The sequence below is a fragment of the Aphelocoma coerulescens genome, chromosome 3 (assembly GCF_041296385.1).
Source record: "Aphelocoma coerulescens isolate FSJ_1873_10779 chromosome 3, UR_Acoe_1.0, whole genome shotgun sequence".
Taxonomy (NCBI): domain Eukaryota; kingdom Metazoa; phylum Chordata; class Aves; order Passeriformes; family Corvidae; genus Aphelocoma; species Aphelocoma coerulescens.
This window is the reverse complement of record NC_091016.1, coordinates 47,973,630-47,998,459: the sequence shown is the minus strand read 5'-3', so window position 1 is coordinate 47,998,459 and position 24,830 is coordinate 47,973,630. Positions and strand designations below refer to the sequence as shown.

The window sequence follows — 24,830 nt, the reverse complement described above, 5'->3', positions numbered from 1 at the left end:
CAAGTGCTCTGGGCGAGCTCAGTTAACCTGCGTTCTTTTGACTCACAGGGGCTGTAACTCAAAAAAGAAAAGAAAGAAAAGCACAGCCTGCCTCTGTCAGGCTCCCACATCACCTCATGCTCCTGTGCTACACTCACTCTTGAATCCTTCACTTACCAGAGTGGGCACCTCCTTGCATCACACGTAAAATAGGCTGTGCAGTCCAGCCAAGGGATCCCCATGAGAAATAAGCCACTATCCTTATGTGGAATCCAGCTCAAAGGCAGCCAGGTGTTGTGCTTGGCTCCAAACACTTAGACTGGTTTAACAAACAGTAGTATTGGGACTCAGATTTGACTTAAAACCGGATTATTTTTTGTATTGATTTTTCCAATTCAAATTATACATATTCTGTGAAAATGCTTACTTCTGCAAATACTGTATTTTTCTCCCTTAATGAAGTTAATTAAGTAGCAAAGTACTAAAGTATTTTCAAATAAGCTGATGTAACTACAATGATGATACATCCCTTGTTCAGGACTGACTGATTCTATGAATTTACATGGCTTAATTCTTCAGTGTAATGGTGAAATTTTGTTTGGTTTTTTAACTTTAAGTAGCTAAATCAAGGCTTACTGATTGGACTAATTATGCAGATAAAGAAGAAATCTCCTAAACTGGAAAGGGATTACTAAAATATAGAAGCAAGAAATTACTTTTTTATAACTTCCCCAAAAGCTACATCATGTACAGACTATCTATAAATACTTGGAATTTTTGGTATTAACAATCATTCTGGCCTTACATGAAGACAAGAACTTTTGCCACTCTTTCATCTTCTTCTTCTTGTGCAGCAAATCTGTAAAGTGATTTTTCAGAATGGTTGGTATTGCTGCAACTCAAAGCTTAAACTGCTGTAATGAAACCTGAGTTTCTCCATTTGAGCTAATACACTTCCAGTACTGAAAACCACAAAAACAGTGATTTTTTTTTTCTTTATTTTGTACCACAACTGAATTGGAAGGAAATATTTTCCAGTGTAGGACCTTCCATGTACCAGTATGTGCCCACAACAAAACTGAGTATGAATCAATAAATTCAGCTTTCCAGGAAACAGTAAAAATAAGCATATTTAGAAGTATGTTCATGTTCTTGGTATGTTGTAAAACATGGTTTTGAGTTTCATTTTGTGGAAGTCTTCATATCTCACATATGAGTGGGCTGTTTTACACTCTCTCAGTAGCTGCTCATAAAAATATTCAGACCATGGTAGCAGAGAAAATACCCTCAGCTGTATGAGAGAACACAACTCTTGCAATGGGAGGGATGAGAACACTTTAAAGAATGAAAGATGGTCAGTGGAGAAGAAAAAAGAAACACTCTCATAGGTGAGTCTTTATTTTCAACTAGAAATATCCACTGAGATCTAGGAGTTTCAAAAAAATTAAAAAGTTAATCATTCATTATGGAGAAGAAAACGTGTAAGCACCGGAAAGTTGTGTGAGATAAAACACCCAACTTGTATATATGTAAAAATTGTTTCCCTCGCTCTTTAGAACATGAAAGGGAACAGGCAAAATGTTTTTCCTGTCACAGCTGTAAATTGCAAGGCAAATTTAGCCAGGTACGTAAAGTGCCTTCCTGGTGCCTGAGGACTGACTGGCCAACTCTTGGTTCTTTAGGCATGGATGGAGTCAAAGTGCCAGCAACACCCCCACAGCTGCGGCAGGAAAAGCCCTACAGCCGGTATTACTAGACTGTGTTTAGCGGCCACCGCTAAGTAAGCAAGCCTTTGGAGGGTACTTATCACACCACAACCATGCAAAAGAGATTGGGTTTAAGGCTTGAACACCCTGGTTACTAGCAGGACAGGGATGAGTATGTACGGGCAGTGCAACTTCCTTGCAGGAAAAGGAATTGAGAGGACAAGTTAATTTTTTACTTCCAGAAATCGCTGCTTGTTTTGTTTATCTTGTACAGAACAAAGCCTGTCTTAAAACAGTGCAACTGAAATAATAAATGGGTGAAAAGTGAAACCAGCAATGAGTATTCAGAAAAGAGCAAAAATGGGATTGGTCAGCTTGTTTTGTAAGAACATGACTCTTCTGATAATTCACATTCACAGGGAAAATCTTCCTGAGTTTGATAGTGCTCTCTTTTGAGCCATGTTTCTTTTCAGATTTGATCAAGAAATTGAAGTTTAATCCAATTTTATTACTGAAGAGTTTAATCCCCAGGATAGCTTCATTTCCAACTACCAAATTCAGAGTTCCAAGTACAGCAGATAAAGAGATGGAAAAAAAATTCATCCATGACAAATGAAGAAAGTTTTCCAGCTTTTACTAATCTCTTAAAGTAAAATTTAAAAGAAAACAAAAGTTTTAACAAAATAAGGTGTCCAGTTTCTTTGCCTTACTATCCAGGCAACAAGTCAGGGAATAAAAATGCTGTTTACAACAGACACGAAAGCTTACAAAAGAAATTAGTAAAGACACATTTTGTGGAAGTCACCTAAAATCCAGAACAAAGGTTGTAAGATTTTTAAATGGTATATTTCTGCACTTAACTGCTAATAAAAGTGGGTACTAATTGTTAGGCCCAAGAGTTATATGGGAGGGACAATTAACATGTTGTTCTGTTTTTGAAGTATCTGTCTGCATTAACATAGGGCATTGTAGTGCAGATTACATTGAAATGCTGACGACTCTGCTGTAATATTGCTAGGAGGAAAACACTCAGTCCTACAGCAAAGAACTGATATTAGTTAACTTAGAAAAAGTTGGTATTGCTCTGGTTTTGATATTTTAGATGGCCTGCTGGATAAGTAAAGATATCTATTAATTTCTCACAGGGATTTGATATTTCTTTCCACAAATAAATGGTTTCCACTAGGAGTTTTTAACCTAAAACAAAGCAGTTCTGTATACAAACAATACAAAAGTTGTGACATTAACTTCTCCCTGCTAAATCTCTCAGGATAAAGAAAAAATTCAAGTTTTAGATTTAGAAAAAATCATATCACTGTTGGTCAGGTTAGTTTTCTTTGCAGCAGTCAGCCCTGTCTAAGAGAAATCAGTACTTCTGAGCTGCTAACAAAATATATTTAGAGCAATGTGTCAAGATCAAGGAAGTCAATATCTTCTATAGCCTTGCCATATTAGATTTTCAACATCACATTTTCATATCTAATTGTTTTTGTCCAAATGCCAAACAAAGGGAGAAAAAAGGAAAAAGAGATAGTTAATTGTCACAAGCAGAGCAAAAGAAGCATGTTTGTTTGCACATGTTAATCAGTTCCCCCTGTGTGTTTTCGTTTTCCCCGTCGTGGGTGTGGGCAGAGAGTGGATAGAAACAACGAGCAACTTCTAACCCAACAGCTCTGCTTCTTCCATCATTTCCCCTTCCCCTTTGTTGTCTCCTGCAAACAAAGAAGTTTCTCCTACCGGGCTTCTCCTTAGCTTACCAGATCTGGCTCCTTTCTGCTCCCATTCCCCCACTGCCCCATGGCCCCTTCCCCCACTGCCTTGCCTGTCTCCTGCCTATTCCCACTGGTTTTCCATCCTCCCTCCCATCACTCCTGGCTCTTTGTTCCCACAGGGCTCTGGGATGTGCAGCAGGAGCTCAGCTCTTTCTTTTTAATTCTTTTTTTCTTTTTCTTTTTCAGGGAGGAAGCATGGAACATTTGAAGCCCCACTGACAGCAGACAGGAAGATAGCAGAGAAAAGAAGAAACCATCATATGCCTTAAGAAAATGGTATCATAAAACACATCCATGTTTTCCTTTAGAAGAAGATACAAAAGTCCCAAGAAAGACTGTATGCAACTTGCATGCAACTAGGACAGATTTCTGAGTGATCTGTACAAAATGGAGAACTTTCCTTCACAACAAGTTTAACAACATTTTAAGAAGCACCTTTATACCTGCGAAGGAAAGTGAAGAGGGTGGGGTGAAGTTGTCTCATAACATTTTCAGAGAGCTCTTTCACATAGAAATAATGAGTATATTTTCAAATCTGTCTACAGACATTTAGCAAGGAGCTATAGCTTTCTGTACTGGAGTACAGCAAGGCCTCAGGTGTACAGCATACCATGATACCTGATACCATGAAGGTGGTCTGAAGAGAGTTATAGTCTCTCCAAAAAGGATGAGAAAGCAATGCTATCATCATTTTCCCGGCTTTGGAAGGGCATATGCCATGTTTTTCATGAAAACCATAAAAAACCAACATTCACCCACACCATATTTTGATTAGGAGCATAACTGCAAAAACAAGCTTAAGCAACCAAGAAAAAATGTTTACAGAGTGATGTGTCTGTCCTTACCTATCTCAAAATTAACTCTATCCCAGCTGAATCCAGGACATAAAGAAAGGTAGGATCAGAAATGAAGCCCCTTTTATTTCTAATCAGGTTCTCCAAACAGTTTTAAAAGTCCTGCCTTCTTCCAGGCTATGCTTGAGATAATCATGTGTTACGTAAAACCGAGTTAATGGAACAAGCAGCAGTCAGACCAGTCCAGCTTAGACTGCATGGCAGTGCTGAGAAATCTGAAGGTGCCTGCAAATTTGTTATCCCTAATATCAAAGATCAAAAGAGTAAAGTGCTGCTCTGCAGCACAGGACATAAATTACTTTATAAGGGAATTCTCATGCGTCCTGATGGATCTATGAGAACTGGCAGACACTAATAGGCAGTAAAATAATTTCTCTAGAAGTTCACTTCTGCTGTTTGTTTGCATACCTCTCTGGGACAGAAGTAAAATTTGCTACTGTTTCCCCCTGAATCCTCCTCCCATGCATTGAAAACAATGAAATTCTATTTGAATTAGGACAACAGGAGAGGCAATTTAAAGGGGCACTAAAGATTCAGTCTCTTAATCACAACTGTGACAAAATGCTGTTATCCTTTGCCAGCAATTCCCTGGCAGTTTACAGTACACTAGTGTAAAAGGAGGAGACCTCGCATTGCAAAGAAACCTGACCAAATAACCAGATCTTCATCTACTGATTCCCCTTTCCTTGCACTAATTCACAAATCCTAGGGATCACCAGGTACTCTGCCATCCTGAAGCCCTTCAGGAGCCATATTTTGACCCTGACATTGAATCTAAAGTTATTTAGAAACCGAAGTCAGTGCAGACGTTGGCTTCTGAATAACCCATTTAATGAGGAGGGCATTTCAGTAGGACTGTGTGAATGCACACCAGCAGCCCCATTAGGCTGCAATAGCAGCTTACAAGTTTTTGCTATAGGGGCAATCTAAAACTTCTCTGGCTGAACTGTGGTTTCTGCTGCTCTCCAAAAGGGACTCTCTTCCTGCGAGTAAGACAGAAATTAAATTGTTGGGCAGGTTTTCCCTGCAAGGTCCTGGAACTCTAGATTGCCCCAAGTCTAGCAGTTGTTTGAGGGTATAAGAAAAGAAATACATAATTAGGAATTTGAGAAAGATCTGAGGACTTTGAAAATAGTATCCCAAAGCAAAGAAGATCTAAAGAAAAAGTTAGGATTTTTTCTTTGATGTCATTGCTGGGTTGATTTACTGCTGAACTATTGCTCAAATGTAAAAAAAAAATTTGTTGCTCTGACAATGGTAGGTTAAATAGAGGCAAATAAAGGCATATTTTTATTATCTGCATATAAATGAAGGTAATTTAAAATACAAGAAGAAGCAGGTAGTGTAAAGATCAGGAAAATACCCCAAGGATCAATATGGTCTTCAAAAGATTGTGATGTTTTTTAACAACTTGTTAATTGCTGGTATATCAGTAAGTGCCAAACCCAAATCGTTGTTTCAGATTATGTTCCAAAGCAAAGCACATAGAAATTGCCAACCTCTGTTAAGCACCACAAGTAAAACAGACTCTACATACTTGTGGGTGATTTTTGAATTTTTGTAATTCTTATGACTCTCATAGGTTGCATTGACTCTCAAATGAATCTCTACTTTGTCACTACCACTGCTGTTTTAAGGCCTTGAATATTTGAAGTTTAGCATTCTTCCTGTGAGATGCTTAAATAACTAGGAACTGCTAAAAGAATTTAAAATACTGGTTTTTGGTCTTTAATCTGGACACTTTTGCCAAGAGAAATACTATTAAATCACCATAGCTGTTCAGGCAAAACTCTTGAGCTGTCTATTCCCATGCTCCTTTAGGGTGAAAACATTCTCAAATAGGTTTACTTCTTTCTTTTGCTTCTCTCTTTATGACCAGCTGATGGGAAAAGGCAGAAGAAATATTCAATGTGATTAGTTTATTTTAAAGCATATTGCTAAGCCAGCATCCCTTTGCAGAATAGCATATTTCTGCTGACAGCCTTTTCACACAAGATCTTCAGCCAGTTCTCCATGAAAATTTTCCAGCACCCTGTAAGAATAATTTACTTTTCCTAGGAAGTCTCCTAGCATTGTTAATTTATGTAGAATGAAGAAAGTAATTTCAAAACAGATATGAAATGGGCAATTGCTTTTCCCTTCCTGAGGTTGCTATGGGTTTGTCTTCTTGGAGTGTCTCCCTTTTCAGCTGAGGACTTCCCACAACAGGAGTTTCTCTGGTGCTGTGCACAAAGCTCTTCAGCTGCAAGTGGAAGGGAAGGTAGAGCCACTTCAGGATTTCTACTTGGAAGCCTAGTAACAAAACACTGAAGTGAAAAAAATTAGAAGTTTTGGGGATTTAGTCTCAAAGTTTCTCAACTGAGGTATCTCAAATACATCCATGGAAAACATCCTCCTATCCCTTACTGTTACCGTTCAGTTACTGCTCAGTATTTGTTCAAATGACATATTAGTTGGTCTGAAGCTGTTGAAATTTCACTTCTAACAGTTCACAGCATCCTTTATAAATCATTTGTTTTCTGTAGAAGTGCATATTGCTTTGTTAACTCTGAGATAATTTATAGAAAATTTCGTCTTTTTTGAAAAATATTTTAAAACTGTGGCTCTTTCCACAGTTCTTGAATAGTACTTTAAACGTAGTCTAATTTTTTAGGGAGAGAGACAAAACTTATCTCCACAAACACTTTAAATATGTTAGGGATCACTACTTTCTGCTGATGTTTCTTTGAGTCAGAACATTGGCAATGTTAGGAAAACTAACTTTTTGGGAGACTCAAGGGTAAGATTTTTTTTTTTTTTTTTATTCTGTGAAGCATGAAGCATAGAACGAGCAGGTGTCTTCTCTGTCCTTCATGACAGCTGGTTGATATCCATAACGCTTCTTGGCACTGTGCTTCCTCTTGGAAGGAAATCTGGGATTCTGTGTATCTAGTTGTTTTCTTCTATCTTCTTGGGGTTTTTTTACTGTAATGTTTAAGCTAAAAAATGTATCAAACTTCTGTGGTGAAATTTAGGCATGAGAATCCAATTCAATAACTTAGTTTCTGCTTAAAATTGCTTTATCCAGTGTCATTGAGCATAACACCATGAGTTTGTTAAGTAAAGCTGAGAATATGCTTTCTGTGTCTGAGGGCAGGTGGGAAATGGAGGTTGTGGGGGCTGAAATATCCTAGTTTTCTACAGTTCTTGACTTTTGCAGGAACCATAGGTATTTAGCAACCCTGATTAACAGGTAACTTATTTAGGTGTTTAATTGTAGGCACCCAGATAGGCTGAATTTTGAACTGTTTTTCTTTCTTGAATTTGGATATAAGCGAAGAGGGTGGCATTGTGTATCTTGTAAGATGTAAAAGCATGGGGGGAGAGAACTGGTTTGAGGCTGCGTATCAGGATATGCGTAGAAGGAATAGGATTCAAGCTGAACAGAGTAAAATGTGTGCCCCATATGAGAAAAAAGCTTGCAAACAAGATACATTTGTCTATAAGAATGTTTTCCAAGACAACCAAAGAATATGTTAACATTCATGGACATTCAAAAATAATCTGGAAAAAAAAAAAGAGGCATTTGCTGGTCTCTGGATAGAAATGGTTTTTATCTCTGATGTGGTCTCTGAATATTTGGTAAGAAACACAGTGATTTTGCTTGAAAATACATGGGGCAGCCAAAAGCTTGTAGCCACTTGTGCCTTGCTGAGAGATCAGCTTCCATAAAACTGAGTTCCTTTAAAGAAGGTGCCATGCTGTCAGCACATCTGTCTCGAGAAAGGGAAGGAAACACTGAAGGTGGAGGATTGCTGTTCATTAATTGCATCATATTGAGCTTCCAGGCAGACTTGAGATGGCCAAAAGGTGGAGATTTTTAGGTTCCTCCCTCTACTTTTCTACCTCCTCCCCCCTCCTCAAAAGAAATGTTTTGCCAGAACCTCCTTGTGGCAGAGCAAGGGTTTTAAAAGAAAAGCCAGGAATAAAGCAAGAATTTTGGAGACTTGGTTGATTCCAACAGTTTCTTTTCTGAAAGGAAGGCTTGTAATGTGCACTCTCTACTGAGTTACATTTCTTTTTCACTGTTACTCAGGGTGCAAATCCAAGAAAAAGTAAACATATTATCAATAATAAAATAGCGTCACAAGTCATTACCCAGCCTTGTAAATACAAGAGTCTTCAGCTTCCCGTCGTTGATCTAAGAACAAAAATTGTAAGAAATGGGGACATATTTCTACTTCATTCAGTTTTATTCTTGTGGTAATTACCCATGGAAAAATTTCCTGCTCTCAACAGAAATATTTCTGAGGTAAAATCTGGAGAAACTAGCTGATACTTAAGAACTTTTTTAGCATTAAGGGTTCATTAATAAAATGGGTTTGTGGGTTTTTCAGTTTCTTTATCAGAAAGGTATACTTGACTTATTAACTTAATATTGTGCCAGTGTTGCACACTGTAATCTTGTATTTCTAAATGTAAAATGGGGTGAAGACTTTTCAGTGCACCACAGCAGTTGCTTTTTGAATGGAAATATATTTACTACAAGTGTACACAACTTAATGTGTGAGACAAGACATCTGCCAAGGATAAAGTCTTGAATTAAATCCTATTTTTATCAAAGCTGTCAATGTGTTAAGGCTTGAAGTGAAGTGTTTTCTTCCTAAAGAAAGGTGCCTTAAAGTTATTTTTCTACCTCTTAGATTGACGTTGTCCTTGACATCTGGACAGACAGAAACAGGAAATTAATTAGTGGGGATACATGGCATCTGCTGCAAGATTCTTGAAGTGAAATGCACCTGAAATTACTGACTTGGATGATATTGAAATCTTCCTTCTGGTTCCTTCAAAAAAATTTTTGCAAAGCCAGTGTTAAATGCAAATAACAAGCTGTCTAAGGATAGAATTGGAGAAGGCTTCAATTAGTGGTGGTTTTTACTAGTATAAAACAATGCAAACAACATGATTGAGATTGGTTTTAATTTAATTGTTTTAATTCAGTTTGTTAAAAAAAAAAAAAGCCGAAGAAAGCAAATAAATGTTTGCAAAGTGTCTGCAAGTTTATTAATGTAGTACATTAGCAAGGATGTGAGTGGAAAGTTTATGATTGAGAAGAGAAGCTCATGTTTCTGCAGTGTCCCCTAGGCATTCCTGGCACTGCCTCCTTTGGCACAGGCAGTGGTGGTTATTACATGGGGTGGTCCCCACACATTTGTCATTTGCTCCACATTCATCATCTCTGTTGTATCTGCATGTGGTACTGACAGCATGGATTGCTAGATAAAAAGGTAGGGCTTATATGGTTCTTTTTTACTCTGTGGACTGGTTTGGGGGTTTCTTTGTTGTTGTTGGGGTTTGGTTTAGTGTGGGGGTTTTTTTGATTGGTTGGGGTTTTTTTTTTGTTTGTTTGTTGGTTGGGGTTTTTTGTTGCTTTTTGTTGTTGTGTTGTTTGTTTTGGCTTGTTTAAACAAATTCAATGTGCAAAATGAACCAACGTCTGCAGCATCCTGGAACTAAGTGTACTAAAATGAGCAGTTTGATAAAAACACCAGTGCTCCAAAAACATCCAGCAGGAAAAATGCAACCTTGTTAGAAAATCAACCCAAATTTGCATTACCAGACATTAAAGGTTGTGAATTTTTGTTTTGACGTGTAATTACTTTTCATTATGCATTATTAGCCTATTGGATGCTTACTTGCATTAGAAATGGTTCTCGAGAAAATAAGGCTGGGATATTAGCAATGAAAATTTCTATGTAATATTTTTACTCTGAAGGCTGCTAAAATGAGATCCTGAAAACTTGTCCAAAGTGAGACAGTGAGTCAGTAGAGTGCAGAATCAGCTCTCCTGGCATTCAAACTCTTGTGCTGTACATTACATCAACCATCTTCCCATATCTAAACCTGTTAGGTGGCATAAGGCCAAAAGAAGTGGCCAAGACCCAATCAACCTCAGCTGAATTCAAACCCGGAAACTGTAAGAAACATTTGTGTTTGTCAGGGCTTGATGGGTACATTCAATGCAAAAAAGCTGAAGTCAGCAAAACATTCTGCATTCCTCATGGAGCCACAAGCAGAGAACCACAAGCATGTATGTCTCAGAAGGTGCTCTCCAGGTCTGAGCCTGTGTGAGAGGCAGAAGCTGGCATTAGTTTTGCCCATCATCTCTCTGAGAAGACCAACATGAGCTTCCTTAAGGAGCTGTGGTGCCAGCAGTTTCTCATTTCTCTGCAATTACCACTTTCCAATGAGTGTTGCCTCACTTATTTATTCCTTGTCCAAATGTGAAGTCGTTGGTGTGACAGTCCCATTCTTCTGCTCTGTGTGGTCCTTCTCCCATGTATTTTCCTTTGAACAGACCTGTCCAGCATGGTGTGCAACATAAATGCTGTGCCTATAATGGGAAAAAGATTTACAGGAAAATATGGTGGTGACTTGATCAGTTTGTGAATATTTCACTGTCTTAGAAGTAATAATATGAAAATAGTTAGATGTGGAGAAGACCTTGTTGGTGAAGTGAGCGTGGGTAAGATGAAGAGTTAGGTATGGAGAACAGAGGTACGTCATAGAGCTTGGAAGAAATAAATTAATTGTGCTCAGAGCAGTGTAAGGAAGAGTACAGTGGAGGGACCTAGGAAGTGGCTCAGTTGATGTAAGAGCATGCTACATGTGAGTTCAGATAATCCCTAGGTTGCGTTAAGTTTCTGTCCTTTTCCCCTGAATCTGCTGCACCAACATGATGACAACAGCACTGGTTATACAAAACTGTTGATGTCAGTCAGTGGAGGTTAACTCAAACAAGGTAAAGAAAACGTTTTTTTTATCTGAGAGCTTCCTTGCTGATGAGAGGCAGAGAATTTATTTTCAGTAACCCTTCATGGCTGAAGCTATCCAAATCCTTTTATTTCATATGGATGAGGAAGCTACCTAGAGCAAGAAATCAGGAAATAATCTTGGCAGTAAAGAGTTCAGGAGGGGCTGTAAGCTTTGAGGCCACATTCACGGCAATTACTGATTACAAAGCACAAAATAATCTAGATTTATACACAAATTGACAGATGAATACTAAAAATGTTATCCTTATTTATAAAATATAAAATAGTGCTCATTAACACTGTGTATTTGCCTTTCCTGTGGTCTAGTGAGGAGAACCAAGAGAAGCACTTAACAGTAAAGGAGGGGAAAAAAACCCTTACAAAAAAATGGAAAAGAGATTTATTTGTTTTTTAAAATTCTGCAGTTACAGATAAGGACTTATATCTCTTTATGTAGAGGTGTTAACATTGTCCAGCTGTGAAGCACCCAGTTTGTTTTAAGCCTTATGGTGATCCTCATGAAATGTTCAAAGTAAAGGAAAAATGATAGATTTCCAAATTTCTTAAGTCTTTTATTGATGTTAAAAGAATTGTGAGAGAAAGTTTGATTCTTAGCACTGCATACTTTTATAAAGAGAGGCATATGCTTAGGGCAAAGATGAATATTTCCAGTAGAAGTCTGTTTTGGTCATTGATGTCAGCAAATCTGAGGACTTCTATACTTAAGACCTGAACAGTAGCTTTTTAACCTCCTCCAACATATCTCAGCAAGGAAAGTTGAGTTTACATTAGTGCTCTTTGGGAACTATATGGATTAAAGTATAAGAAAAGGTGTTGTTTATGGCAGGGTCTCCCAACAGGACTCCTGCTAGGACATTTATGACAACACTAGTACTTTCTGTCATCAGATTTCTATGGTCCCTGTTAAAAGCAGAATAGGTCTTCAGTGTGGGGTTGGGTGGGGGTTTTTTTGTTTGTTTTGTTGTTTTAGTTTTTGCTTGTTTGGAGTTTTTAAAATTTATCCTTTAGGTCAGGATAATACAGTAAACAGTATGTATTATTCTACTACTTCTCTTTGCATCCCCTGTAGTCCCTGTTGTGCCTGTCCTCTTTGCAGCTTTAAATGAAATGGCCTGTTAAGAATGGTGAGTGGCTCTTGTTTGTGTCATCTCCTTGTTCCCACTAGTTCACTCCGGAAAATTTGGTTTAAAGAGCTCTTGTCATCTAAGCAATATCAATAATATATTTTAAAAGGTATTCTAGGTCAAGATATTCTACTCTCACAGCTCCTGATTTCATCTATCTTTGAGCCAGACTCTCTCTTAAGGACTTTTGTGGGAGCTTCAGTTTATTTTGTTGTTTTTCCCCAGTTGGTGCCATGTAGTGCAGCAGGCGCTGAAGTCCCTGGAAGTTTGATCATTGACTTTCATGAGGGAAACCTCAGGATCTGAGCATTTGAGCTGGAGAGGGCACTTAGCAGTACTCAAGCAAATATCTGACTAAGTCAATGGGAATTTTGCCACCTTCCAAAAATTGAGGATGGCACTCTGCCTTTGCCGTACCCTCCCAAATGCTAAAGGGGGAAAGCAAAACAAACTAAAATCAACATGCTGGGCTCTGCCCAGACTACTTGAAAAGAAAATGTTTCTCAAAAATGTGTTTGCATCAAAACTTGTGGAGAAAATCAGTCCTATTAAATACTAAAGGTGGAGATCCTGAAACATACTTATTCCAGAGGCTTAATACTCACATTAATATGGACAAAACTACTACATGTTTTCACAGGTTATCATGTCCTATGTAAGCATATGTTAGCATGCTGGGGTTACAAAGTGGTGAGTTCTTACAAAGAGCTCTTCCAGCACAATCTAGGCTTCATGGAAGTCATATATGAGGAAAGTTATATGTCGGGTTAAATAAGATGCAGAACCTTCCTAGGAAAATGTCATTTACATCCACATCCATGCCTCAATAGTAGTATCAGTAGGACATTTCTCCCCAGTGTCCAGGAAAAAGCAGCTGACAAGTAGAAATGCACATCTCAGTTACATATATACAATGATAAATGTATTAATTTTTCTTAAGGGGGAAAAAGGGGAAAAAAACCTAGGTGGTGGGAAAGCAGGTGTTCACTCTTCAGGGAATGAGAAGTGGGAAGTTTTGACCTTTGGAACGTGGGTTTTATCCCTGGGCTCAGTGGGTGCTGGCCCAGCCCAGTGCTGCTGTCTGGGATGGGGACAGGACGTGGTAGGGGGGGCTGCAGGGACGCAGATCCGGCACCAAGGGTGGTGTTAATAGCGTGTGTCCCCCCTCGAATTGCAAGCTGAAAGATATTTAAACAAATACCTCCAATACTTAAACACGCTCTGACATTTTCGCACGGCATCCTCAGGCGGTTAAAGCTGCAGAGGGGCAGCTGGTACCCTGGGACCGCAGGGACGGGCTGGTTCCCGCTGGGAAGGTGTCTGCGGATTAGCGATGTCCCGGGGAATAAGGTTCGGAATGACGGACAGGCCTTCTGAACATGAAGTAACAGCTGGAGGCTACTAATCTTCCCATGCAAGAGGGAAAGTATTGCTATAAATCGGGAATCTTTATAGCTGTTCGGCTGGAGGAAGTTTTTTGGCTGTAAACTGTCATGCACTGCAGCTCCCGGTGAAAAGACTGTGGAAGTGGGGAGTCCTCTCTCCTGAGAACCAACGTGCAATTAAGAGCAGAAAGAGGGGGAAGGAAATAAAGACGACAGGAATCCAAGCCGAGGAAAAACTTTACGGTTTGGGTTTGTTGGTTCTTTTGGAGCAGTTGTTGGCTTGTTTTTATTTTTATGGGGTTTTTTTTGGCATTCCAAAGACTATGTATAACTCCTGGAAACTTTTTTTTTTAATGGTCATTTCAAAATTTAAAGCGGGAAAAACTTGATTTTTTTAAAGACCAGCTAAATTTTAGAGCATACATTATTTTTCTGGGATGAGCAGCTCACTGATTTGCTAAGTATTAACTAAAACGTGAGATAAATCAAGTTGAACTTCAACTCTCCTCTCTTTGCCTAAAGAGAGCGATCAGTGGAAAAACTATTAACCATACAGGTAAGTGAAGGGCTTTCTATTCCTTGAGTGCATATATATGAAAGGGATTGGTCCTTCCTTGAAGCATCCATCTGGAAGAATTAAATGGTGTTTTAAAAGCTCAGATCACCTAAACACAAATCTAGATAGTCTCTAATTATTTGATTTATACATTTTCAGAACGGTTCCTATTCCACCAAAACTGCTCCGTCGCTTTCAGTTCCGGCTGTTCCTGCTGCTTTCGGCTCAAACACGTTCATTGTCAGGTGGCGTCGAGTTGCGGGAAAGCTGAGGCTAGACAAGTCCCACCATCACCACCTCCACCACCTCCACTGCTCTTGTCCCCTTCCTCCCCCCCTTCCATGCGGACCGTACCCTAAAAGTGACACGACTCCTGCAGGGGGTGAAAAGCCCCTTCTCTCCCTGTCACCCGAACGGAGCAGGGAACTGTATGTGCGGGTCCTTCCTCGGGGTTAGCCTCTCCTGGTACTCGGCTTTTTCAGGGTTAAGATGTTTGAAATGTCGCCTGCAAAGCAAAACCCAAAGTTGGAGCTGCCAGCCCACCCGAGGGCCAGCGTGCCGTGCTCATGCGGGGTTTCAGCGTTCGTAGGTTTTGTTAGGTCGCGGTTGCTCGTTTTGAGCGGAGCGCCTTCAGCGAAATAAACACCTGAGAGCGAAAAGATCGTCTCCAACTACGGCTAGCAGTGCCCACGTATCAACTCAGTAAACTTTGCCCGTAACTTATTTGCAAATGCTGCTTCGCCCTTCCGATGAGGACAAAAGCAGGCAGTAGGTGCTCAGGCAGAAAGAGCTTAAAGAAACTTTAAAGCAAGAATTAATCTGAAGGGATAACATTTTTTCGCCTGTTTCTGCACAGTGGCTGTAGAGAGGTGGCTCGAGGAATTCGGCTTGTCAGGTTGAAGGGGAGAAAAAGCTCTGGGGAGTTGAGTAATTTAATGATGTATGAGCCCGATGGTGCTGTGTAATGAAAATACAGCCCTCAGCCGCAGCTACTAAACCAAAAAGGACTGAATCACCGTCTGCATCCCGCAAAGGGACCTTCAGGGTGCCTTCCCCTGGCAGCCCTGACTTCCAGCTCCTTCTGCTGCCAGGCAGCTTGACAGTGTACCCCGGGCACTTTCTACCAAAATTTGAAAAATCCGGGCAGCGATGGTGCGCGGTGTTTGGAGAAGAAGAGATGCCTATTTTAAAAAACAACTCTGATTTTTACACCGCTCCGCTTCTTTTTCCCTTTTCTTTGCTCCCGCTTAAAGAACTTGTTATTGTTTAAAGAGACCCCATTGAACTATTTCCTGCTCATTGTCACCTCTCTCCCCCTCGCCCTCTATCCAGGGATTCTCACGGAAAGGTAATAAACTTCCCTCACACCACAGACCGCCGAAGCCCCGGAGAATGCAAACTATTACAACACCGGCCGGCGGGAGTGCTTCAGAGCAGCCCTCTTTTTCCTCGTCCCGGCCCTTGTTTTTGGGTCAAATAACTCCAAAATAAATTAATCCCGTTGCAAACTTTCACCCGTGAGGCTGAGCCTCCTGTCTTGCCCGCAGGAGCTCGCGGGGGTTTCTCCTTCCTACACGAAACAAAGCCTTTAACTATCGATCTGGTTTTCAGAAGTTTGTTTTCATTTAGGTGGGACGGCGGGTAGGTACCGATCTGATTTTTAGATTTTTAAAAAATTATTTAGGTGGGATGGCTCGAAACCATCCCCGTCGAGCATCTCGGCTGCGACGGCCCTGCCCGTGCTGGTGCTGTGGGGCAAACTCCGACACTCTTCTCACGGGTGGGCGCTTGGGCTCGCTAAAAGCCGGGGAGCCCGTGACAGGGAGAGCCCGTACTGTGCCAGGTTTGTGGACAGCCGCTGTACAATGCGGATTCAGCTCTTTGGCTGATTTTTCCCGCAAGGTTTGTCTCTGCCAGCTGCACCCTGCCCTGCAGCAGAAGTTTCTGTCAAGGGGGCAGGGGCAGGCGTGAGGGGAAGGGGCGTGCGGGGCGGGGTGCTCCTGTCAGCTTGCGGCCGCTTGGAGAAGAGGACTTCCCGTTTTTCCCCCTAAATATGAATCCGCGGCGGGAGCGCCTCCCGTCCAGGACTGCCCGCCTAGAAGCGGACCGGGGGTCTCGCTGCGGCGGGAGGCGGGAGGGTGCCGCGCTGGCCGGTTGTGAGGCTGTTGCCGAGATGGGCCATTTCCTCCGCGGCTGCCGGAGCCCCGGCCCCGGCGGCTTTGATAGAGGTGCAAACATTTGGGGGCAGATTTACATAAAATAGCCGCGTTTAATCCCGCGGGCCGCAATTAACATCACAGGCTCCCGCGGGCACCGTTCTGATATGGCCGCGGGCGGCCAATGGGCAGCGCCGCCCGCGCCGATCAAAGGCGCCGCCCGCCAATCAGCGGGGCCCCCCCGCCGGCGCGGTGATGTCACCGGGGGGGCGTTTATGGCGGGCTATAACAGCGGCCCGGCCCGCTGAGGGCGAGGGGAGGTGGTTCGGGCCCGGGTCTCTCCCGTCTCTGCTGTGCTCGGGAGCTGCCCCGCGGGCGGGCGGGCGCGGGGCCAGGATGAGCTCCCCCGGCGCGGAGGGCGCGGGCAAGCCCCCGCAGTACCGCGTGGACCACCTGCTGAGCGCCGTGGAGAGCGAGCTGCAGGCGGGCAGCGAGAAGGGGGACCCCACGGAGCGGGAGCTGCGCGTCGCGCTGGAGGACAGCGACCTGTGGCTGCGCTTCAAGGAGCTCACCAACGAGATGATCGTCACCAAGAACGGCAGGTAGGGAGCGGCCCCGCGACCCCCGCTGCCTTCCGCCCCGGCTCCGCCTGGGGCCGGGGGTCGCGGGCTGCCCGCCGCCGTGCCTCGCGCCTCCGTGTCGCCCCGCAGGAGGATGTTCCCGGTGCTGAAGGTGAGCGTGTCTGGGCTGGACCCCAACGCCATGTACTCCTTCCTGCTGGACTTCGTGGCGGCCGACGGGCACCGCTGGAAGTACGTGAACGGGGAGTGGGTGCCGGGCGGGAAGCCGGAGCCGCAGGCGCCCAGCTGCGTCTACATCCACCCCGACTCGCCCAACTTCGGCGCCCACTGGATGAAGGCGCCCGTCTCCTTCAGCAAAGTCAAACTCACCAACAAGCTCAACGGCGGCGGCCAGGTAAACACCGGCACCGGGGCCTGCCGGTCAGCCCGGCCCTGCCCTGCGGGCTCGCTCTCTTCTTAATTCTCGTTTTCATACTTTTCTTACCAAACGTATTGGTATGGGTCGCACTTCGTCTCCCCTCCTCTCCCCCCCCCCCCCCCCCCCCCCCCCCCCAATTCATTTCTTCAGGAGAGCTCTGCTTTCCACCGAGGATGGGTGCCTTGATGTTTTATCACCTTCTCTTTTTTGAAAGTCTCTTTCTGGTCTGAATATCTGCTAATGTCAGTGGTGTGGTAGATGAATCTTTCTGTCTGACTTACTGATACATTTGTGACTCTTTGAGTGCCTTGTCAAGTAACAGGGATGAGGATAACTGTGCAAAAAGTTGTGGTGTCTGGCCTCAGTGTGCTTTTCCTTCTCTCACAGCTTCAGTTTTAGGCTTTATTCATCCTTACTGCCTTTTTCACTTCTGATGGAAAGATGAATACTCTAAAACCTTTGTGCCTGCCGGCATCTGCCACTACTCTGTCACTGCCCACCTGCTCTGTTTGTTCACAGATCATGTTGAACTCCCTGCACAAGTATGAGCCACGGATTCACATAGTGCGAGTGGGTGGCCCGCAGCGGATGATCACCAGCCATTCCTTCCCAGAAACCCAGTTTATAGCTGTGACAGCCTACCAGAATGAAGAGGTATGCACAGCAGGGAAGAGAAGATGCCACTACCAGGAGGTTTCAAGTAGCAAAGTGTGCATGTTAAAGAGCAAAATAATGGATCTCCTTTTGCGTTTTTCAGTTCTTCCTGTGATTTTTTTTTTTTTTTTGAAGCTAAATATGAAAGATGAAATTCATGTGTGTCAAAGCCCTGTGAATGAAGGATTGAAGTTCTGGTCACTGTTTGTCTCAATATGTACTTCAGATTCCTTCTAGGGGAGTAATTTTTAAAAGCTTCTGTGGGGGCAAACAACTGTGGTAAAAAATATAGTTGTCATTTTCAGCTACACAGTGAAATGGCTGAGTACTGAATGCACCATTTTTGAAGTGGCCCTTTTTCTGTTAGCCCAAATGCATGTCTGTGTTGAATGAAGTTGTAATTATCAAATTTTCTGAGATTTCTTTGATGTCCAATCTGCTCTGGCTTGAAATGTGAAGATTTTTATAGCTATTTAGTTTACTACCTTTCTTAGGTGTTTCCTTAGATGATCAATGAACTTGGGCAATTCAGCCTTTTAAGATTTGGCAGAGAGACTAACTCCCAGTCCTTTGGTAATACTTCAGACCTTATGGAGCTGTATAATTCATGCCCATCAGTTGCTATTATGGGCCTACTTTTATTTCTTCAAAAATTTGTGATTTTATTAACTTCAGTTGGTAGTCCTAATTCAAATCCTAATATCAGTGTGATAATGAATGGTGATACATGTGAATAAAGATATTTGTTGTTGTTTTTAGATCACAGCTTTAAAAATTAAATACAATCCGTTTGCAAAGGCATTTCTTGATGCAAAAGAAAGGTGAGAGCTCTTAACTTAATTCTAAAATGTGGATTTTAAAGATAGGTTTGTGAAGACATATTCTTAACTCATACAGCACTGTTTCTTTTGTAGAAGTGATCACAAAGACATGATGGAGGAAGTGGGGGACAACCAGCAGTCTGGGTATTCACAGTGTATGTTTGCTTTCATTGTGCATCATGAGCATAACTTTGGTTTCTTCCGTCTACTCTGTTAAGTTAAGCAAAGCTTCAAAACCAGTGCTTGATGGCAGGCTTGTTAGCTCACAGAGAGAGGAATGTTACCAGTCTTTGTGATTGTGGTTCATGCATGTTTATGATTGTATAAACACTATAATGTCTGTGTGTGGTTAAGACTTATTGCATTGAAAATCATTTAATAGAATCTTGCAGAGTTGCCTTCATGTTCAAAAAGACATCTGCCTTTTTATACAAGGACATGTTCATATGGACATGGAGACAAAAGTTTATTTCATAAAATTTATTGAGACAGTACTTACATGTTAAGTACTCCAAGAAAATTATGGGCATTTGCTTAAAAAAGTTCTTTTAGATGGTTGAAAAGCATTAGTGTTTTAATGATTTCTGTTTTAACAGATTATTGATAACAAAATGACTGCAGCCTATAAAGGATGGGGGAGTTGATTTGCAGTAGGAATTATTTTGTTTCAGGGAAAATACTTAATTTTTAAGAGGAGTTCTTAGCAGTCTGAAAAACCTCAGTGCTTAGCTGTAGATTGAGATCCCCAAAGAGCAATTTAAAACCGAATACTACGCTGACAATTACTGAGCACACACTACCTACGTATGGGAGGGTTTAACAATTGCCATGTTTCCTTACTGTTGTTGTAATTAAATGGAAATTTAAAAAACAAGCTACCTTGACACAAGATGTTTTCTAATTTTCCTTCATAAGAGCATTTAGGAAAGTTGTAAAGATCCAGATTTTCCAGCTATGTTGAAACTCAGTTTCCTTTCCTGAGTGTGCATTTCCTCACCGTTCAGTTGTGTGTCTTGTTGCTGTGATTCTCTGCCTGGCTGCACTATGCACCCCTCTTACAGACCTCTTGCTTCCCCCCACAGTAGGTAGCTGGCTTATTCCTGGAAGTGGAACTCTGTGTCCACCTGCCAATCCTCATGCACAGTTTGGAGCCCCGCTGTCGCTGTCCCCTGCCCACAGCTGTGAGAGGTACTCATCGCTGAGGAACCACCGGCCTGCGCCCTATGCCAACCCCTACACACACAGGAACAATTCTCCAAGTAAGTCTGAGGCTGCAGCTCTGGGAAAAGGTGGGGACTGAGATGAGTATGTGTTCCCAGTGTCTTCATAACTGAGGGTCTGATTTTGTTAGTTTCTGTTACCTATGGCTGTAGGTAGTGTCTGTGCATCAGGGTTGTTGTCCATGAACATGCCACTGTTGGATAGACAGAAACAATATGGAGCTGAGTAAACTGCAGAGCTTTTAAAAGGTGTGCTCAGAAGTAGCCAAGTATCTTAAGACTTTGTATCTTAGGCACTAGGTACTTAAGGGTGAGAGGGGCATTTTTAGCAGTGGGGTTTTTTTGGCTGGTTGGTTTTATAAAATTTTTTTCCTTCTTCTGGCAAAGAAGAATGGTTAACAATTTTTGCTTTCAGGCTGTATAGATATTGAAGGTTCCCATTAAAAAAATACTTAATATATTGAATTATGAAGTACATAGCCTTCTAGATGCAGCCTTCCCAATCTTGTATGTAGTTTTGTAGTTCATTTTGAAGTGGAAAACTAGCTTTCTGTGAACTTCTCTTGCATCCTGGAAATTTTATGCAAGTTCTGTGACTTAAAAAAGAATAAAAGAACAAAACCTCTCTGGTGTTCTTTCTTGTTCCCTGGTCCTCAGCAAAGAACCTCCTTCCCTTAGCTAGCTACCACAGTAGCTTCCTTCTCACTATGAGTGGCTGTTTGGGGTTGCCTTTATAGCTTCCTCGTGCCCCTGCTGTGTGAGCCAGCCAGTTTGGGCCACAAGCTGAGTAGTCTAAGCCACAGTCCTGACACTCCTGATAGTGCCCAAGACAGATTTCATGAGCATGCCCATGGTGGCATGCTCAGCTCAAAACTGGGATGTGTGATCCAGTGGTGTGCTTGTTATCCAGCTTTGCCAGACTGTTACTGCCAGAGTAGGTGATGGAGATAAAGGTGTCCTGGAAGGTCCCCAGGTGATTGGGAAAGTGTAAATAAAGAGCTCTCCTTTTCCCACTGACTAAGATATCATGTGCTGAATTAGCAGCTGCTTTGCAGACAGCCTTTTGGTCATAGGTCCTTCACAGAAATAAGATTTTGCAGTTATGAGTAGAGCAAAACAGCACAACAGGGCAATGCCAATGAAAGTGTGAGCTTGACACAAGTGGTTACAGGCTTTATTTTTTCTGTGTGTGTGTAATTTTGTCTTCCCCCCCCCCCCCCCCCCGAGGCAGTAGTGGGGATGGATGGTTTAAACCTCTGCATTGCATTTAAATACAAGATTGCTGTTTGTCTGGATTCTAGTGTTTGTAAGTGATTATGTGTTTTCTCAGCAGCCTATGCTGACAACTCCTCTGCCTGCCTATCCATGCTGCAGTCCCATGACAACTGGTCTTCTCTAGGAGTTACTACACACACTGCAATGCTGCCCATGAGTCACAGCACTGGCACAGCTGCCAGCTCCAGGTAGGAGTCCATCCCTCATGAGCCCTCAAATCAGTGTATTGGTACTTTCTAGGAAGAAAAGGCTAAAAAAGGAGGTAAAGAGTCACCGGCATGTTAGAAGACCTTTTGGCCATTGGTATGAACCATCAGCACTCTGTGAGGCACTGAGAAGGACTGTCCACAAGGAAAACAGATTGAAGAAATACAATTATTTTTTTTATGTTTTGGAGATGTAGATACTTGTGATAGCAATATTTGATAGATTAAGGTTTGCAAATTGCTTAGACAAACATAGATTGAATTTGAGGATGCTTTCTTAAGTTTCATCTCTCTTTATGCATAGTGGTGTTTAAAATGTTTATTTTTTTTTATCCCTTTCATTTTGGCTGGTCACTGCTTTCCCAGCCATCTTCATAAATCCTTGTTCTGCTACTAGTGATGGAGCAGTGAACTATAGTGTGGAGAAGGAGCACAGGGTTGGGGCAGTAATTCTTTACTTAAGCATTGCCACACTAACTAGCGTGGCATGGGATGGTACCTGTGGTGAAAGTCTTTGATACTTTGTGATCATAAAAAAGAATCTTTTCCCCTCTTTGTACTTACAATCTTAATTAAACTTTTGGATCCTTTAGCAAAAACTTAACTTGCAGTTAATCCCTTAGAGCTAAATTTGAAAATTCAAGGAGATACAGAAAAGGTGGTAAAATATTTGCTATTAAGTGCAGAGGGACAAGATTTGGACATCTTTCTCAGCAATTCAGATGTACCATTCTGTTTGTGGAATGCATTTTTGCATTTGAACCAAGCACATTGATACTTAACTGTTAATCAGGCTATGTACAACTACCCAGTATGAGTTAATATAAGCTTTAGTCCTGAACACAGATTGAGTCAAGAGGTCTTTCTAGCGCTTTTTTCCCTGTCTTATCCCTGGGATACGTATTTAGGAAGTTGCAAAGTTCCCTGACTTTCAATTTCGTCACTGAGTTCTTAAGAAGGTAAAACCAGTAGAACTGGAACTGTGGAACCTCAAGGAAGGCATTTCTGCCGCCCCTTTTGTCGAACCCCCTATCTGGTGGAAAATAGGGAAGTTCGATTTACTTGTGGGGGTGCCATGAACACGAATTCTGCCTGGGGGTCCTTCCTGTGTCGCAGTGGCTGGGAACTGCCTAGAGAATTTCACCATCTCCAGCAAATGGACCTGGCTTGGGGGCTGTGTTGTGAGCTGAGCCAGCAGGCATTAGAGTCACTAACACCTTGTTTGATGTATGGCTTTCCCTCTTGCAGTCAGTACCCCAACTTGTGGTCTGTGAGTAACAGCACCATCACGCCGGTGTCCCAGCCGAGCGGGATGTCCAATGGCCTGAGCTCCCAGTTCCTGCGTGGCTCCCCAGCTCACTACTCTGCTCTGCCCCACCCAGTCCCAGCCGCCTCCTCTGCCTCGCCCCTGTACGACGGCACGGCGCCCACGGACCTGCCCGACAGCCAGTACGACACCTCTGCACATGCCAGGCTGGCATCCACGTGGACACCTGTCACCCCCCCTTCCATGTAAAGCCAGGCCTCTTCCTCTAAGACACTTATAGCTACTGAATTACTTTAGATGCTTAATCCTCAAGGAAGAGAAAGAGGAGACACGAAGGAAACGGCGAACAAAAAGCATCTGCACTGCTCTGCATAGAGCATCTGCATTATACCTCTTATAGTGAACAGTGCATCACTGACTTCATGTAGAGTTTACAAACCTGGTGAGTGTGCAATTCTGAGAGCAGATTCACTGCTTTTAATATTTTTTTCTTTTTTGAAGTTTGATAGACCTAAGTTTGACGATTTTTACTTGGATTCCAAGTTTCTCAGTGTTCTGATACATTTGGACCTGAAATTTGGCATTGTTCTTGAGTAAGTTACTCTTAACTGTTTTTTCAGTTAATTTTTTTAAATGGCAAATTTAGCTATAGTCATGAGAAGACTTTTATTAACCATCTAGTTAGAAGCATTCTGAAATATGCACAAATGTAGCTGGGGAGTGAAGTTTTTAGAAAATCATGTGCACTAACACGTATTTGCTTCACAAATACGTTGTGTTCTTAACTGTACGCTTATTTCCTTGCTGCTGAATTAATGTCGAGACAATCTTGAACTATATTCTTCCCAATAAAAACAGTATTAATGTTTGGTCTAAAAAGTTTTACCCAAAAGACTCTTTTAGAGGTAAGTTTTGCTGTTTGCCCATATGGGTTTCAAATACCCATCAGCTTAGCTAAACATATCATTTTCAAACAGACAGTGTCTAATTAGGAGCCCTATCTAAAACCTTTTTGAACCATTGAAAATACATCCCTTGGTGGTTTTTTGTTTTTTTTTTTTTTTTGAATCTTTGGTTCAGGCCTTAAGAGAAGGAATTCAACATGTGGGGAATCATTCTAATTTATTTTATTTCAATCTTGTACTCTGACTTATATTTATTATTTGGTAAGTTACAATTTTATCTTTTAACATGTAGAAGATGTGTAAATAATACCTCAACCTACAGTGAACTTTTTTAAGACAATCATATGTGGGATATGTCACACAATGGCACATTGAACAGCATGGATGTAAGTAGTTTACTTACTGGAAGAGGGAAATCTGTAGCTGTCAAGGATTTTGCACAAAAGTGCAGATATACTAAGACTTAAAATACATTGACTGCTTGACTTGCTGGAAGGAACAGGTCTTTATAAAATAGTTCCTTCATTAATCATATGAAGTAATGTGATCCAAATTCCTAATGCAGGCAAACCCAAAACCTTGGCTGAAAGTGTGCCCTTAGACTCATCTCTTTCTCCCACTGACTCTGGCAAATAAATATCCTGAGGAAAGTGAGTTCTTTTGCATAAGCCATAATAAATAACTTTTATAATGAAGTGCCTAATATAACAAAGCAAAATTCTGTGTCAGGGAATTCCTTAAATAACTCATTGATGTGTGCTTATGTGCTATGGTGGCACCTATAAGATAAAAAAGCAAATGTTTGCCACTGTTTTGGTCTGTTTGGTACCCTTTGGGCAGGTCCCTGTGCCTAGAAAGGCTTTGGCAGGGTGTTTTCCCTGCAGAAGGGTCTGTGTGTGACAGCAGGAAGCAGTCTCCCAGAGGTACTCCAGCAGGAGACAGCACCAGAAGTGGGATGGCTGCACAGCCACATCCTCTGTCAATATGTAAATATTGATCTAAGTGCTCCTATTTTATTGTGAGGGTAAATTGTGTAAATGATATAAGTGCATTATTATTTAGACTATTTTGTAGAAATTAGCAGCATATTTCATTGTTACATTTTATACTTGTATTTCGGACGTATAATTTAAGTT

General features: G+C 41.8%; 2 protein-coding genes across 4 annotated transcripts in view; both read left to right on the top strand.

Annotated features, from left to right (window-relative positions):
* LOC138108053 (collagen alpha-2(I) chain-like) overlaps positions 1-9,618 on the top strand; it is a 70,893-nt gene extending 61,275 nt beyond the window's left edge. For both annotated transcript variants that reach the window (XR_011149848.1, XM_069010140.1), the window contains one exon: positions 3,644-9,618. The gene's annotated coding sequence lies outside the window, so the exon portion shown is untranslated. The remainder of the gene's footprint in view (positions 1-3,643) is intronic.
* A 7,087-nt stretch (positions 9,619-16,705) lies between these two features.
* Positions 16,706-24,808, top strand: TBXT (T-box transcription factor T). Of its 2 annotated transcripts, none has more exons than XM_069008490.1 (8): positions 16,706-16,949; positions 17,058-17,322; positions 17,866-18,000; positions 18,760-18,821; positions 18,915-18,976; positions 19,904-20,080; positions 21,372-21,504; positions 22,771-24,808. In XM_069008490.1, exons 1-8 carry the CDS (start codon positions 16,744-16,746, stop codon positions 23,036-23,038), a joined length of 1,308 nt encoding a protein of 435 aa, XP_068864591.1. In that variant the 5' UTR covers positions 16,706-16,743; the 3' UTR covers positions 23,039-24,808. The 2 variants fall into 2 exon arrangements, with proteins under 2 accessions (XP_068864591.1, XP_068864592.1); XM_069008491.1 differs by having other exon boundaries at positions 16,710-16,949; positions 21,375-21,504.
* Positions 24,809-24,830: the final 22 nt, after the last annotated feature.

Excerpts from the sequence above, each read along its gene's own strand:
- TBXT (XM_069008490.1), top strand. The coding sequence starts at position 16,744 with ATGAGCTCCCCCGGCGCGGAGGGCGCGGGCAAGCCCCCGCAGTACCGC. Across the intron at positions 16,950-17,057 it reads ATCGTCACCAAGAACGGCAG|GAGGATGTTCCCGGTGCTGA; the intron begins GTAGGGAGCGGC and ends GTCGCCCCGCAG. Across the intron at positions 20,081-21,371 it reads ACACAGGAACAATTCTCCAA|CAGCCTATGCTGACAACTCC; the intron begins GTAAGTCTGAGG and ends GTGTTTTCTCAG.